At 45.4% G+C, this 16336-nt stretch overlaps 1 protein-coding gene across 1 annotated transcript in view; it reads left to right on the top strand.

The window, feature by feature from the left end:
- Positions 1-16067, top strand: part of Wipf1 (WAS/WASL interacting protein family member 1) — a 40300-nt gene extending 24233 nt beyond the window's left edge. Inside the window, exons 4-8 of the mRNA XM_032902537.1 lie at positions 3870-4028; positions 6856-7593; positions 9660-9872; positions 10671-10784; positions 13118-16067. Of these exons, the coding sequence (XP_032758428.1) occupies positions 3870-4028; positions 6856-7593; positions 9660-9872; positions 10671-10784; positions 13118-13173 (1280 nt within the window). The 3' untranslated portion in view covers positions 13174-16067. The remainder of the gene's footprint in view (positions 1-3869; positions 4029-6855; positions 7594-9659; positions 9873-10670; positions 10785-13117) is intronic.
- The last annotated feature ends 269 nt before the right edge of the window (positions 16068-16336 follow it).

The following is a 16336-nucleotide window of genomic DNA, read 5'->3' as shown; positions in this document are numbered from 1 at the left end:
CTCCCTCTCCCTCTCCCTCTCCCTCCGCCCCCCCCCATTGACAGCAGCTGCAAAGCTAGCGAAAGGCAGAACTGAGTCAGTCATTGTAGCCACAGCTCTAGCTTGAGCCCCCTCTAATGTCGCAGGAAGCCAGCATAATAATTCTTTGTCCAAGAAACACACAGCGGCGATTCTCTGCATTACTCACAGGGCTTTCTGGAGATTAACCCGTTGCTCCTGGCATCAGAGACAGTGAGGCAGCATGAAACGTGGACGTGTCCTCGCCTTAGAATCAGGAGTCAGGACCTGGCCCGCACCTTCCTCAGGCACACAACTTCAAGCCCTCAGTGGAGATGGGAACCGATTTGCTGGCCACACGAGTCTGTCGTGAGCCTCCAGTGAGATAATGCTTGTACAATGCCCTCTTGTCTGCCAAGAGGAATTCTAGAGAAAGATGTGATGCCCAGGAGCTTGGAGACAGGAAATGAGATCACAAGTTTGCCTATCCCTACATCTGAGTCTGAGCTTTGTGCCATCACACAGGGTGTATATAAACAAGCAAGTAAGCACGATGTAAGCTTCCTTGCTCGCATTTATGAAGTGAAAAACCACCCCTGATTGGATCCAGGCCCCAACACCATCCTTTCGGTGTCCGCAGGATTTATCATAGCCTCAGCTCTCATTTAGACTCAGGGAATGGAGTGGCCTGACAGTCACCAAATGCAGCTTCACAGACAGCTGTGACTAAACACGCAGGGTTTAGGAGGGTTAGAGGTTGGTAGGGGTCACGGGGAAAGGGGCTAAACAGGGAGAGAAGGAAGAAATGGCGGGAGTGTAGGAGTGAGAGTTGGAAGAGAAATGGAAAACAAAGGCTTTGACTAGGGTTCTGTTGTCGGGTGCATATGAGGAATGCACAGCACCCAGAGAGGAACCATGGGTCTTCAGTACATGACTAACAGTCTGATCTCTAGATCAGAGCACTGCACAGTCAGCAACCATCTGGATGGTGGTCTCTGCCATTGGCTAGAGAAGCTACCAAGTGTCAGACAGAGGATGCCCGCTCTCTCTACTATAAGAATCTGGAGCCCCGGAGGACTCAGTGTGAGTTCCTTGCCAACTTTGAAGGAAACCGGACAGTCCGGCTTCCTGACTCCCTAGTGCAGACTCCTCATATTCTTCCAGGTCCGTGTCTTCCATTGTGTAGAAGTAATGCTAGCCCTTTCCTCCCCAGCAGCTTGGTGATGCTGAGGGGTGAGCCTCTGACAGAAGCAAGTTACAATCTACTGTACACTTGGTTGTCCCTACCCTTAATCAGATACCTATACTGCTGTCTGAGCTCTCTGCAAATAACAGAATTCATTCTGTTCTGCACTGGTTTGCAGGCCAAACCGCCCTGGGCACTATATCGAAGTGCGCATGCATGATAGCTCTGTAATTTAACCCTGTCCTGCTAGTTATCCCAAATGACCTAAAGCTATTCAGCTATCCTCAATTTCAGTGTTTTTGTATTAGTCCGTTTTCGGTTACTGTAACAAAATACCTGATACCAAGTACTTTACGAAGAAATCTATTTAACTTATAGTTGAGAGGTTTAAGGGCAGGCCATTGGCACTGGCCTGGCTCTGCTGAGGACCTCATGGGGATGACATCACAACAATGGCAGAAGTAAAGGCATAAGGCAGACCAAAAAGAAGACAGAAAACCAGACTGGGGGGCAGCCAGTCTTGTTGTTATATAACTCTTTTCAGAACTAACTGAAGTCCTGTGAGACCGTATTGGCTCTTTCTGAGAGCAGTAACCATCCCCTTCAATGGCCCTCTCTCATGAACACACTGAAGACCAAGTTTCCCATTCGAGCCTTGAGGGCCACATTTAAACCATATAGCATTTCCCTAGATGAACAATGGGTGGGGCTCCAGGTAGACAACACTGATGGATGTGTCTGATAGTACAGCCCACTTTCAAGTTAACAACAGTACACGTGTGTGTGTGTGTGTGTGTGTGTGTGTGTGTGTGTGTGTGTTTCTAAGCTGTCTTACTAGGTGATGAATAATATTTGAATGACAAGGACAGTGTTATATTTTATATTATTGGTAGTTAAAAGTTAGTAAAATTTTAAACTTCACACTAAAGCATTTTCACAAGCACTCCTGAAACTGTTGCTGTAATTGGGTTTAGCCTGTTAGGTAAAATAATCCTTACCAATTCGTTACCAAGTCATGTCTTTAGCGGAGAGCGGTACACATAGGAAAGACGGAGAACTAATGGCTAAGTGGCTAAGTTAGAAAACACGTCAGTGAATAAAATGAAATCGCCCAAAGTCAATACAGAGCCTCGAGACAGGTTTTCTTATGTTGAGGATAGACTGTTGGAGCGCCATGCTGAGACACTTTCTGATGCTGCCTTTTGTGAGTGATGGGATTACAGGTGTGCTTCACGAGGCTTGGCTCCTTTTAAAATCTTGAAGTTAATTTCCTAGGAAATCATTAATGTATCAAACTTTACTCAGGAACGTAAGTCATAAGCAACGAAAAAATCAGAAACTTTCTAAGATTAGTTTCTTTCTGGAAAACTGTGCATTAGAAGGTTCTTATTGGTAAGTTCTGTGTTTCAGTTTTCAATAAACAGCTAATTCAAATGCTGTATGAATCTTTCCCAATGCGGAAGCCACAGAAAGTTTTTTGGTAAGTGTCATGAAACTGCCCCTGTCCTAATACCAGAACGTAGCCCAGGCAGTGCACACACAAGGAGTCTAAGGGCCCGTGCGTCCCACCTGGGGGGAATCCTGCTTCCCAGAGGACTTGGGGACGATGTCTCCAGATGTTCTGAGCATTTTGTTTCTTCTCTCTTGCTTTCATTTTGTTGTGGGGACAGATGCCGTAGCCAAGAGCATGTTAGGCAAGCGCTCTACCACTGAGCTTCCTGCTAAGCCTGGATGACAGGCACTCAGCCTTCTCCACCTGGGTAGAGATGGGAGCTTCTGTCCAGGGCAGGACAGCCACCCAAACACACTGTCAGCAAGGAGTTCCCGAAATAAGAAAATGACGTACAGGCTGCAGAGATGGCTCAGCGGTTAAGAGCACTGGCTGCTCTTCCAGAGGTCCTGAGTTCAATTCCCAGCAACCACATGGTGGCTCACAACCATCTATAATGAGATCTGATGTCCTCTTCTGCTGTGTCTGAAGACAGTGACAGTGTAGTCATATACATTAAAAAAAAGAGAGAGAGAGAGAGAGAAAGAAAAGAAAGTGACATATGCCATTTATGAATAAGAAAACACTAAGCAAAAATACTAGTAAGGGTAACTGACCAAGACCAAAATCCCATTTTTAGTACTAGATTTAAAACCTATTCTAAATGCTAACTAGGTATTTGATAAGATTCCTTATTATAAGTCTTTAAGCCTAAAATAGAAGAATCTTCCTTTTCAGTAAATATTTTTAAAAAAATAACTATGGTAACCTAATAGTTAATATTTAGCGTCAGAACAGAAGTGGTCTCATTAAAATCAGAACACTGTTACCATAGCAACATTGATAATCCACATTGTTAAGGAGGTTCAGCCATCAAAGTAATTATTATATAAAACAGAAAGAAGGGGCACAGCTCTTAGAAAGGGGGAACATTTATTATTTGGAAACTGTGTGCCTATTAGAAAATAAAAGGTCATCATTTTTTTTTTTGTAATTTTTTTTAACTGAAAATATACAGCAAAGTGGCTAATTCAAATGAAATTTCTTGGTGCCAGTACAAAATGTGAGAGGAAGATGTCTCTTCCATTTTAAATGCCCAGGGTCAGCCCATAGTGTTTCCTCGCTGTATTACAGCTTCCTGGAGTTGGGACAGGTAAACTCTCCTGCATTTTCTCACGTCTTCCCTTCTGTCTGCAGAACCGAAGGGTGCTGGCGGTGGCTATGGTGGAGGCAGCGGAGGCGGAGGAGGAGGCGGCGGCGGTGGTGGAAATTTTGGAGGGGGTGGTCCTCCAGGACTGGGAGGACTGTTCCAGGCCGGCATGCCGAAGCTGAGGTCCACCGCCAACAGGGACAACGGTAAACAGAATTCTTTCTCTGTCTGAAGTTCTAAACAAGGGGCAATTTGGCTGTCAGGCTCTGCCCTTTAAAATAGTTACGCCATGCAAGATGTCACCCTCTTTTAAGAGGGATCAATCAGGTCCGGCTTCTTATCAGTCAGGACCATGCAGTCCTGTAGAGCTGTATATTCTTGGATAGCATCCTTGGGGTAACCCATCCTCCAATGCTTTTCTAAAGAGTGAGCTGGAGTGGGAAGGGTGGGGAATGGAAAAGAGAAAGGTGGAAGTGGACCTAACTCACCCCTCCCCGCAACTCTACCCAGTAACCTAGGAGTGCATCCTTCCTTGTCAGACAACCCGGATAGAGCAACACACATAGGCGTCTTTAAGTGCACTGCGGAGCACGCTCTAGAAGACACAGCCCCAGAACTCACTAACCAGCAACAGGTGCTGTGCATGGCCGATACTTAGAACTAGAAGCCAGCGTTCTGAGTACAGCTAGAGCGGCCTACAGGTAGAGCGGCCCTTATCTGAAGTCCTGGAAGGAGGTATTTTGGACATTGCATGACCACGCTGAGATTGCCTGAGGACGGGACCCAGGCCTAAACAGAGTTCACAGAGGTTTCAGGTGGGCCTTTTGCACCCGGCTTGAAGGTAATCGTGTGCACTGGGATGAAAGTCTCGCGCTCGTCCGAGGGTGAAGTCTCTGGTCCTCAGGTGGCTGGCGTAGGTCCTATCTTGCCAGTCTTGTGTCCAGATATAAAAATCATCTCCCTGAGGCACACGAGAGGGTGCTCGGCAGCTGCCAGAGGCATGCACTCGGTACAGGCATCTAATGTGCGCTCATGCACAAAGGTGGAAAATTAAACAAAGGGAAAACGAAGACGGCTTTGAAGTCAGTGCTGGGGGCCTGTGCTGTTTTAAGGTGGATGGTTAACTACGGCTTCCCCATGAGTTTGGAAGACGAGGCATAAGCTAGTGCTGCAGGATTATACCACCTACTCAAGGAAATCACGTTTACAGTGATAAAGTCAAATTAAAGATTATCCCTGGTTCGTGTTACTCCACTGACCAAGTGCTTCTTGTGTGGACGATGGACTCTAACTCCTCGCCTGCAAGGCTCTCAGTGGCCCGGCCACTTGGGCTTCCTTTCCTGGGCTTCGGTTCTCCTGTGCTGTGGCACCCAGGTTTCTGGTTTGGAGCCTGAAGCTTCTGCCCAGGTCACTCACTGGCCTCTCCTCAAGTGTGCACGGCCTCATCTTCCCAAAGCTGGCTACTTCTTGTTAGGCCTCAGCTCGCGTGGCCCATCCCAGAGGCACTGTCTCCAGCACCCCACCAGGCCTGGCCTCTCTGAGCACTCTTGATTCCTCAGCTTCCCTTTTGTGCCAATGACCATGAGAAAACACCTCCTTACTGGCTTATCGTTGTCGCCCATAAGAACAGAAAATGCAGGAGAGAGAACTTTTTTATTTTGCTCATCCAGCTGTTTCTAATATCTAGAAAAATGGGTGTACAATCTATATTTGTACATTACTTAATTCGTGGTTGAAGTGGAAGATGTTTCAATGGTAACCATTTTTTCCAAGAATGACATTGGGGGACTGGAGAGGCTGCTCTCTCAGAGGGCCTGGGCTTGAGTCCCAGCCCCCTCATAGCAGCTGACAGCTGTCTGTAACTCCAACCCCAGATACTCCAACACCCTCTTCTGGCTGGCCAGGCCACTGTAAAACATGGGGTACATGAAGGCAAAATACCCATAATCATAAAATAAAAGTAAATGAATCTTTTTTTCTTTTTTATTTTTCGGAACTGGGGACCGAACCCAGGGCCTTGCGCTTGCTAGGCAAACGCTCTACCACTGAGCTAAATCCCCAATCCCATGAATCTTTAAAAAAAAAAAAAAAAGAATTAACTTGGGTTTTGGATTTGGGGAGAGAGTTTTGAGATTCCCCTTCTCTCTTCCACTTAGTTCACCCATAGATTAGTTTGACAAAATTCTACTACACTTGCTCAACAAAAGTGTTACAGAATTGTTAAATCTCGCTAATACTGAGGGCTGACCTAGTCATGGGGGAGAAGCTTACCTACTTCTTTGCAAATGAAGTTCTTAGTCATACAATTTTTTCCTTCCTAATTATTTTTAATGTAGTCATAATTCTTGACTACATTTATTGAGCATTTTTTCTCAAAGGAACTAGATAAACCTTCACACAGAGAGACTTTAAAAAAAAAAAAGATATATTTTATATATATGAGTACACAGTCGCTGTCTTCAGACACACCAGAAGAGGGCATCAGATCCCATTACAGATGGTTGTGAGCCACCATGTGGTTGCTGGGGACTGAACTCGGGACCTCTGGAAGAGCAGTGTTCATCTCTCCAGCCCAGAGAGAGACTTTCCGTGGAGTAACTACATTCACACACCTAAGATGGCTGACTGAATTTTTTTTCAAATCTGAGCAGTACAGGGCACAGGGGAATGCACAGCAGTGGAGGTCCATGACAGCCATTAGTAGAAATCTATCCAAGGCTCTCCGTGCTGTCCGTTTGCCCTCTAGTCATAGCGACATCTCCATGCTGTCACACTCTCTCCTCTAGTCATCCAGTCATAGCGACCTCTCCAGAACCATTGCAGGTAATGCATCCTCGGCTGTAAAATCTGTACCTGGTAAATAAATAGAGCTATGTCTCCGCCTTCAGGAGACCCACACCAACAAATTAAATAATTTAATTTATAAAGCTCCTAGTTAGTGCTTAGTGGGAAAGGTCCAGCACCCACCCTTGCCCTCTGGGTTACTTGGGGCTCCTCACTTTTCAACCCAGTATCCATTTTCTTGTTCTTTAGATTCTGGAGGAAGCCGACCCCCGATTTTGCCACCAGGAGGAAGAGCCACATCTGCCAAGCCCTTTTCACCCCCAAGTGGCCCGGGGAGGTTTCCCGCACCCTCACCAGGCCACAGGAGTGGGCCCCCAGAGCCGCCCAGGAACAGAATGCCTCCCCCGAGACCTGATGTGGGCTCAAAACCAGATAGCCTTCCCCCTCCGGTACCAAATACGCCAAGACCCATTCCGTCGAGTCTGCACAACCGGGGATCCCCAGCAGGGCTGGGAGCCCCCAGACCCCCCTTTCCCGGAAACCGAGGTGCTGCTTTTGGAGCAGGCTCTGTGCGCCAGAACCTCTCGAGCTCCTCCTCTCCGTTCCCCAGGCCCCCTTTGCCCCCGACCCCAAGCCGGGCCTTGGATGACAAGCCCCCTCCACCACCTCCTCCGGTGGGCAACAGGCCCTCCATGCACAGAGAAGCGGTTCCCCCTCCCCCATCACAAAACAGCAAACCTCCAGTGCCTTCCACCCCGCGGCCGGGGGCGGGTTCACAGGCACCACCTCCTCCGCCACCGCCCAGCCGACCAGGACCCCCTCCTCTGCCCCCGACTTCCAGCGACGAGATCCCCAGGCTGCCACAGCGGAACCTGTCCCTCACCTCCCCTACACCTCCCTTGCCTTCACCTGGACGCTCGGGGCCTCTCCCTCCCCCACCCACCGAGAGGCCCCCTCCTCCCGTGAGGGATCCGCCAGGCAGATCAGGTATGGCAAGACTGAGGGTGTCGGGTCCCCAAAACCCTGCTGTCCTAAATGTCTCAAACAAAAACATAAAGCCGTGGATGCTGCTCCATACTGATGGTGTAATGTCACGGTGGGGGCGTGGACATCTCATAAAAGGGACCAGATAGTTTGTGTCTCAGAATCGAGCAGTCTGGCTGACATGGTCACTTTTGAGAGTGAAAAGGGAGGGACTTTCATCTTCCACCCTTCCTCTAAAGGGAAGCTGGGCTGTGTTGGTTGGAAATAAGGTCCCATGAGAGTACTAAAGACAAGGCAGTGACATCACAACCAGAATTAACTATTTCTCTCTCCCTAAGCCAGGCTTTGAGTCCACTTCTCTGCCCATTAAAGATAAATCTTTAAAAAACCCAGTTCAGGCGAGCTAGAGAGGTGGCACGCTCAGAGGTTAAGAGCACCCCGAGCAGTACAAACAAATATCCAGTCAGAGGCCTTAGCCTCAGCTCAGGGAGCTGCAGGAGACCAGCTGCAGGCGCCCCAGGTTCAGGAAGGAACTCGTACTTCATGCATAACATTTTTTTTAGAAAATGGTTTCAAATGTGTTGGTAATATGTATTACATCTATTTTATATCTAAATAGTTTTGAGACAGGCCCTCACAATGTAGCCCTGGCTGGCCTGGAACTCTTTTTGTAGACCAGGCTAGCCTTAAACTCATAAAGATCTACCTCTCTGCCCCCAAAGTGCTGGTTTGTATGTAGTACTTTTAGTTTGCTTTTTCAGTTATTGCTCCTGGCACCACTGTGACAGAGGTGACAACTACCTTACTTTTGGTAGTCAGGGACCCAAGCTCCACAGCCAGCAGCACATTAAGAAGCTGTAGCCACCACCTACTGTCTGTAATGGGAGAGTAAGATCAGCAGTGTCTCTCTCCTGTGCTTCTCCTTACCACACACACACACACACACACACACACACACACACACACACACACACCACATATACATACACACACACACACATATACCACACACACACATACACACACACTACATATACTACACACATATACCACACACATACACACAGACCACATATACCACACATACATATACACACTCACCACATATACCACACATACACACACAAACTACACACCACATATAACACATATACCACACACACACACACACATACATACACTTCATATATACATACACACACACCACATATACCACACACACACATACAAACTACACACCACACACATAAACACACACCACACACACACACTCACCACTTATACCACACACACACACACACACACACACACACAGAGGAATCAGCAAGAAGTGACTACTGTGGTTCTCCAAGTAACCAGTGTTTGGTTCTTAGTGTCATTTGTGTCTGGGCACAGAATCCAGTGCACTACAGAAATATGCTTGTGTAATTTGCCATAATACTGCACACACACACACATAAAAACTTAGTACTGGACCAGCGAGGCAATGGGTTCGGCCAGTAAGAATATTTGTGACTTGAGCCTGATGACCCCTGGAATCCAGGTGAAGGTGGAAAGCAAAAATAAACTTTCTAAAGTTGCTCTCTGACCTACGCACACGCACACACACACACACACACACACACACAATTTAAATTTTTTAGTTTAAAAAACTTAGTTTTTCTGAAGACCTAAACTAACTTTATAACTATCTTACTCCTTTTAAACAATTCTTTGGAGGTATCAGAATAACTAGTTCAATAAGTCTTTAAAAGGATAAAATGCTTTTTCAATGGCATGGTTGTCAATATAAATAATTACCTGTTTCCAGTTTCACTGTTTGGTCCCCAGCCTCGGTGGTTACTTGAAGCCAGAGAGCCAGTTAGCGGTTGTTATATGGCCTTAGTTTACATATCCACCGGGTGTATGCCCCCTTCCTGTTTGTGTCTGTGTCCAGAGGGTTCCACCATTTCTCCTTTCCCCTAGTTCAAGGGTGTGTATTCAGCAGGAACTCTGCCTTGCACAGTGCGTGTGTGCGTGTGTGTATATTGAAAGCAGTGCTTCACTAGATGCCTTGTCTTTTGCTCCAGGCCCCCTCCCACCACCACCTCCAATAAACAGAAATGGAAGCACAGCTCGGGCCCTGCCTGCCACCCCTCAGTTGCCATCTAGGAGTGGAATGGACAGTCCCAGAAGTGGGCCTAGGCCTCCTCTTCCTCCTGACAGGCCTGGTGCTGGGGCCCCACCCCCACCCCCACCATCCACATCAGTTCGAAATGGCTTCCAAGACTCATCTTGCGAAGGTGAGTGATGTTTGTTTATTTGGAGCGATGTTTCTCATTCCGTCATTGTTATCCATACTGCACAGAACCAACGTTCCATTTTAGGGCTTCCTATGGAGATGGCCTCTTCCTCCTACTCTCCAAAAAGGCAGCTCGTTTTCTTCTCTCGTTTGTTCCTTGTTTGAGTTTCGGTGTGGTTAACTTAATTCACCAGAGATTTTGTAATGGTTTTGTGTGGGTGCGTGCGTGCGTGCGTGCGTGCGTGCGTGCGTGCGTGTGTGTGTGTGTGTGTGTGTGTGTGTGTGTGTGTTTGCAGATTACCATCTTATGATCTACCTTGCTGAATAGCTGGCCGTGGGTAAGGCACAGTTACTCAGTTGCTTCCCTCTGCTGTGTTATCAGAAAGGTCGCAGTTAGACTTGCCTGTCCTATAGGACCTGGATTTGATTTCCACAACCATTTGATGTGCAGACGTATATGCAGCCCAAATACCCACATACATACAACTAAAATAAATGAAAATAATTTAAATGAGCGAGTTGTTCGTGGGCCCACTAGTGAGAGGGAAAGTGCCCTGTATCCTAGCCCCAAGTGAGGCCCGAGGATCAAGGCCACTCCAGTTCAAGCCGGTTTGCTCTGCTTGGCTTTGCAGGCCGGGATCATTGAGGTCACGGACACATTGGTCTCACTGTGGCTTCTCCGTGTACTTCCAGCCACAAAACGGGAACTGGCTTCCGTGCGTGTCTGTCTGTCTGTCTTCCTTCCCCACGTCCTCCCAACAGATTTCTTGTGCTGAGGTTCCGTTTGTTTCTCCCACAGATGAGTGGGAAAGCAGGTTCTACTTCCATCCGATTTCCGACTTACCGCCTCCAGAGCCGTATGTGCCAACGACCAAGACGTATCCCAGCAAAGTGGCCAGAAATGAAAGCCGAAGTAAGTATCTGCCGGAGTGTCATTCGAGCTCCTAATGTGAGAGCCTGGGTTCCAGGTGAGATGCATGGACACCAGGCCTCTGGCCTGCAGAGGAATAGGAAGCCCCGTTAGGAGCTGTGTGCACCCTGGCAGGACATCCACCATGAGCAACAACTCTCTGAAGGAAACATTACCATCTTGGAATACGTCTGGTGGACCAGTGTTAAGTTATATTATTTTACTTCTTTGGTTCATCTCCTCCATTTTGACCTTCCTAGGAAAGCAAAGGTCAGTCCATCTTCTATTTCCTCTAGTTTGAGACTGGAAAAGTGTCATAAAGTAAAGCAAAATACTACCTTGATCTTTTAAATGCATTATGACCATATGTATTCAACATATATGCATATAAACATATGTATATGTATTCAACACAGTTTCATACATACATACATACATACATACATACATACATCCCTCACAGGACAGATTTTTTCATTCTACTAGACACTTCCTATTGTTTTCCATCTAATTCTGAATTTTTACACATTGTTCTAGACCATGTTCGTGGTAGGTTTTTACATGACATCGCTTAGTAAACACACCCCTGTTTTATCACATGGTTTTAGTCCATGGGGGTCCATTAAGTCTCCATACAAGAACTTGCCAACCCTGCACATTCGGATCGTCTCCCATTGCTTGTTGACATGTGGCTGCCTGCATCACTTTCTCCCTGTTGAGGAAGAAATGTGAACCAGAAGGTAGAATAGAAGCATTACAATTTCACAGCCAAATATGCACAGGACTAAGAGAAAATAGCATGGAATTTCACACCAAGGTATGCATGGGACTAATTAAAAATAGCATGGACTATGGAAACATGGCTCTGATGAGATTCAGGCTCACAGAGACTTAAGCCTCAGAATTAATCCCTCAGGTCAGACAGACGTCACAGCACCCGGAGCTAGGCCCTTGTTCTCTAACATAGTAAGTACCTCAGAGAAGCTCAGGGTCTACCCAGTCCCTCTCAGCACACAGCTCTTGAGTAACTGTTGGTCAGTGGGTGCCCAGCCTTTGAGCAGCTTAATAGCAGCTGAAGTCAAGGCTGCTTAGAAGCCTTCAAGAAGAGCTTACAAAAAAACAAACAACAACAACAACAACAAAAACAAAAAGCAGAGCCAGATCAAAAGTAGAGCCAGGGACACAGATTTGTGCCTTGGGCTGCAGTGAACGCCATAGCAGCAGCAGCAGTTTCTATCGTGGACACTTTGGGGTTAAATGAAGTAAGTCACATTTTCGTTTTGTGCTTCTGCTGCAGACTTTAAAGAGTTAGGAAACATTGTAAGGAATTTTCCAAGAACAAATGCCAGAGGTAAACATGATATTCTTACTTGAAGGAAAACTCCAATCCTAGAAATTTTATTTAATTGGAATACTGTGTTTATAGACAGTGCATGCCCAGAGTTGTAACTATAAGGAAACTGTTGTGTTGGTGGTCGAAGTTTTGGATGGAAATAAGCCCTCACATGAAACAGATGCCTTTGACTGTTTTGTGAATGAATGGGTGTACGAGTTCATCAATAGGGCACAACCTTCTGTTAGAGGAACGGGAACAAATCCACTTGAAGAAGCTGTTTGCTTACACTCTAAATACTTTCCCTCATTTATAGAATTTAAGTATCAGTTAGATGTTTAAATCAGTAACAGAGCCACCTTCCCTTGCCCTCGAGATTTTTAATGTCATAGCTAGACACATTCCTTCTCTATCCCTCTTTCTTTACGACTCCGGTGAGTGACTTGAGGACCAGGGCAATGACCTGCTCACTCTCCCAGCTTCCTTGTGTGACAGAGACCCTGAAAGAGAATAGGCATTTAAAATGGTTTTTAAGTTGGCGATTCTTCATCTCCTAATCCACTATCTTTACAGATTCTTTTTCAATGTTTCTAGAATGTACTGAAAAGAAACCTAAAATTGATTTTAAGAGTAAATCATTTAGAGAAAACGGAGCTTTATCAGATAACCCATTTTATTCTGCTCTTCTGGATGCCTCAGCCTCTCAGACAACCTTGAGCTGTGCTCCCTCTTTGCAGCATTGTGCAGAGCCACCTCTCATCTCGCTGGCTCCTTGTGGTATATCAGATGACAGCCAGACTACATGACTAATGGCTGACTTACATAACTGTGAGGAAGTACTCAGTAGCCAGCACCCACCATCTTCTCACAACACTCGGTGCTTCCCTACTCCCAGCCTCAAGCTCTGGGTAAATCAGTGAGCACCTTTGCAGCCGTCTCCAACTTTCCACAGTAAACCCAAGCTTCTAACCAAAATTACTTTTCATCTGCTTTCTCCATCAAGGTGGATCCAACAGAAGAGAAAGGGGCGCCCCACCCCTTCCTCCCATCCCGAGGTGATCTCTGCCTGCTCCGCTCTACCCAAACCTCCAAAGCTGCCTCTGTTGTTGCTGTTTGAGAACTGCACGCGCCCCGCCCTCTTTCTTTGCCCCCCTCAGAGAGAGGAGGAGGGAGGAACGGAAGCTGAGGAGGGGATCCCTGCGTGTGGGGGCGGCGGGGATCGGGAAAGAAGGGCCTGTTTATGTTGTATATATTCCTGAGCTATTGCTTGTGTCAGCCGCAGCCTGCCAGGGTCGGCTGCTGGGATCGATAGGCTTTTGTTATAAGGAGGCAGAGAAGAATCGTATCCCAGCTTTCAGCCCCACGAGGTCAGGCATTCACTGCTTTTTTTGCTACAGGCAGTAGCTGTTAAATCCCCTGAGAGCTGGTTTTCTCTATGCCTTTCTTGCTTACTTGGCCTCCGGTCTGGTTCCAAACGAACCACAGACCGCCCAAGCAAGTTGCTGAGCAAGCCCTACGTGAAGCCCTGTGGTTGCAGGATGTCCAATCTTTGGCAGTCTGAGGTAGGCTCCAGGGCAGAGCTGCCTAACAGAAACCTAATGTGAGCCCCATACCCAGTCTTAAAATGACCAGCAGCCATGTTTTATAAGGGTAAAAGGAAACAGATGAAAAGAACTCCATTTTACTTAGCTCTGTGCATCTGAAATGTCACTTCCACCTGAATTATTAATGAGGTATTCACATTTTTGGTACTAAGTCCTCTCACTCCAGTAACCATTCTGTATTTAGAACAAGCACAGGGCCAGATTTCAAGTGTCCACACGTGCTTAAGCACCTCACAGTCAGCCGGTCTGGAAGACAGGAGCTAGTACGGAAAGCTTGTGCCTAAAAAGGCAAATTGAATTTTAGCAATTCAAGAGATATCCCAAGACCAAGTCGTAACTTGATACAGTGGCAGACAGTGAGACCTTAGCTTTTTGACCCTTATTTTGCCTTTTTCCTTACTATGTATGTACAGGTGTTTCTTCAGAGTATCATTACCTAGTCAGAAATGTATCTAGTACAGTTTACCGGAGCATGGAATAAAGCCACTGCAAGAGAAAGGGAAACGTGTGGTGTGGGCTCTTCCTGGTTCAGAACCAGCTGGCTTGTGCACTCACTGGTCACTGGCCTTGCAGATCTGTGGTTCTTCAATCCTCCACTCCAGAGAAACCTTCCTCAGGTCAGGAAAAGCTAGGAGGGCAAGATAGGAGAAGAAAGTCAGAGAATGTATCAAATCAGAATTATGGGAGAAGGGGACAGCTTTGATGATGGGCAGAATTCTACACAACCCACTGGGTCAAGTAGATTAAGGAGCTTACCAGTAGAACCCGGAAAGCACTGGTTTTTGGATTTCTTGGGAGAATCGTCTTGGATCTGTGCAAGTAAGTTCCGCTAAAGGACCGACCGTGAAAAGCAAAAGCATCAGGCATGCCTTTTATATACATAGAATTTTGTTTACAATGTTTTACTGGGACTTTGAAATCTAGCTGTAGAGTTGGAAAACGATTTCCACTTTGATGTTTTGTATCGTCATGTTTAATGTTACTGTTGTCTATTAAAGCACATGGCCACATGTGTATCTACCTGAGCTTTGTATTTTGGGTCCAGTGTATTGCTCACGTGTTGCTGGGAGATGCTAATGACAACAACAACAAAAAAAATCAATCCAAAGAAAAATGGAAAGACATTCCTATTTATAGAATGATTGTTTCATTTATATAAAAGCATAACTTAGGAGTTCTAATAGATGAAACGTCTAATAAATTATAAAGTGATTGATTTGAATATATTGTATTTTTATAACTTTCCTTGCCAAAGCCCTGGACCTAGTTCTTTAGAGAGTAACTTTCCTTCCTTCTCCTCCACCATTTGTCTGCCTTTCATGAAAACAAAGAAATAAAAGGTTCAACAAGCTTGACAATTTTTTTATTTCTAACATTTTTAAATGTATTTCAAATTATTTGATCTGATATTCACTAGAATCAACATCTTTTTGATAGACACTCAGTGACCCACTTTACCGGAAATAGAATTGGTCCTTCCTTGTGCTGTGTATGGCAGTGAAAGGTCAGACTCAAAAATTGTGGGTCTGAATTTTTTAAGGAATCATGAAAATTGAAACAAGTCCTGGGTAAATCTCAGTTTTTCAGGTACATTTCTAAGTCAGGAACGGGGTCACAGCTCAAAGTTGCCATTCATAATAAAAAGGGTTTGGAGAGTATTTTGCAAAGAATGTTTCATTAATACACCTACATCCTATCTTTGGAAGTCAGTGACCCAATTGCATTTAAAACTCTGGAGAAGTTCTGTGTTTATCTTAACCTATGGCAGACTGCAAAAAAAAAAAAAAAAAAAAAAAAAGGACTATTTTCTTCCCTGAAATCAAAGCTTACATGTATGTTTTTTCCCATAATATTTCCAGTTATGTGTATTTAAGATGCAATGCAGTATTTTAACATTTGCAAATCATTTTATATGGAAATATATTGCAGTATTAAAATTCAGTGTTCTGTGTCTATTCACTATGCATTTTATTTACTGAAAGCTGAGAAAATGTTTAACCCAATGGTGCCTTACTTGTGATCTGAAAAGAATGAACTTTTTATGTCTTAAGTAGGGGGATTAGCTGCATATTTGTAAAAACTGTTAGGCCTTTATATTTTAATTTGTAATATCAATTTTGTTATTTTAGTACCAGAAACAGGGTGGTTATTGAAACCTTCTCAAAGTTTTGGTATGAAATTAATTTTCCCTGTTCATAGGCAGGAGCTGTAGAGGAAATTTTTCATGCCACTGCACTGTATAAACAGACACAGGCATCTGTGTCATCAGAGTAGTTAAATGGTGGGGTAGAATCTACCATAGACACCTGCATGTTTGTAAGTTAGCCAGACAATAAATAAAAAGCAGAATGTATGATACGGCGTCGACTTGTGGCTTTCTTGTCTGTGTAAATATAAACAAAAAAGTGAATGTTTGCCTCCTGTTTTATACTGTGGTAGTGAAGACAAACTAAAAAATCCTCTTAAGTATGTAAATATTCATTATTCACACCTCAGGGTCCCTCCATGTTTGTTTTCTGAGACAGCATCTTAGTAAAATGAATGTTGGAAGAGGGAGATGCGGACACAAACAGATCTGGGAAAGCCTTTGAGAGCTCAGGTATCCTGAGAGCTTCCCA

The sequence above is a fragment of the Rattus rattus genome, chromosome 5, assembly GCF_011064425.1.
Source record: "Rattus rattus isolate New Zealand chromosome 5, Rrattus_CSIRO_v1, whole genome shotgun sequence".
Taxonomy (NCBI): Eukaryota; Metazoa; Chordata; class Mammalia; order Rodentia; family Muridae; genus Rattus; species Rattus rattus.
The sequence above is the reverse complement of the archived record's forward strand: the minus strand, read 5'-3'. Positions and strand labels throughout refer to the sequence as shown.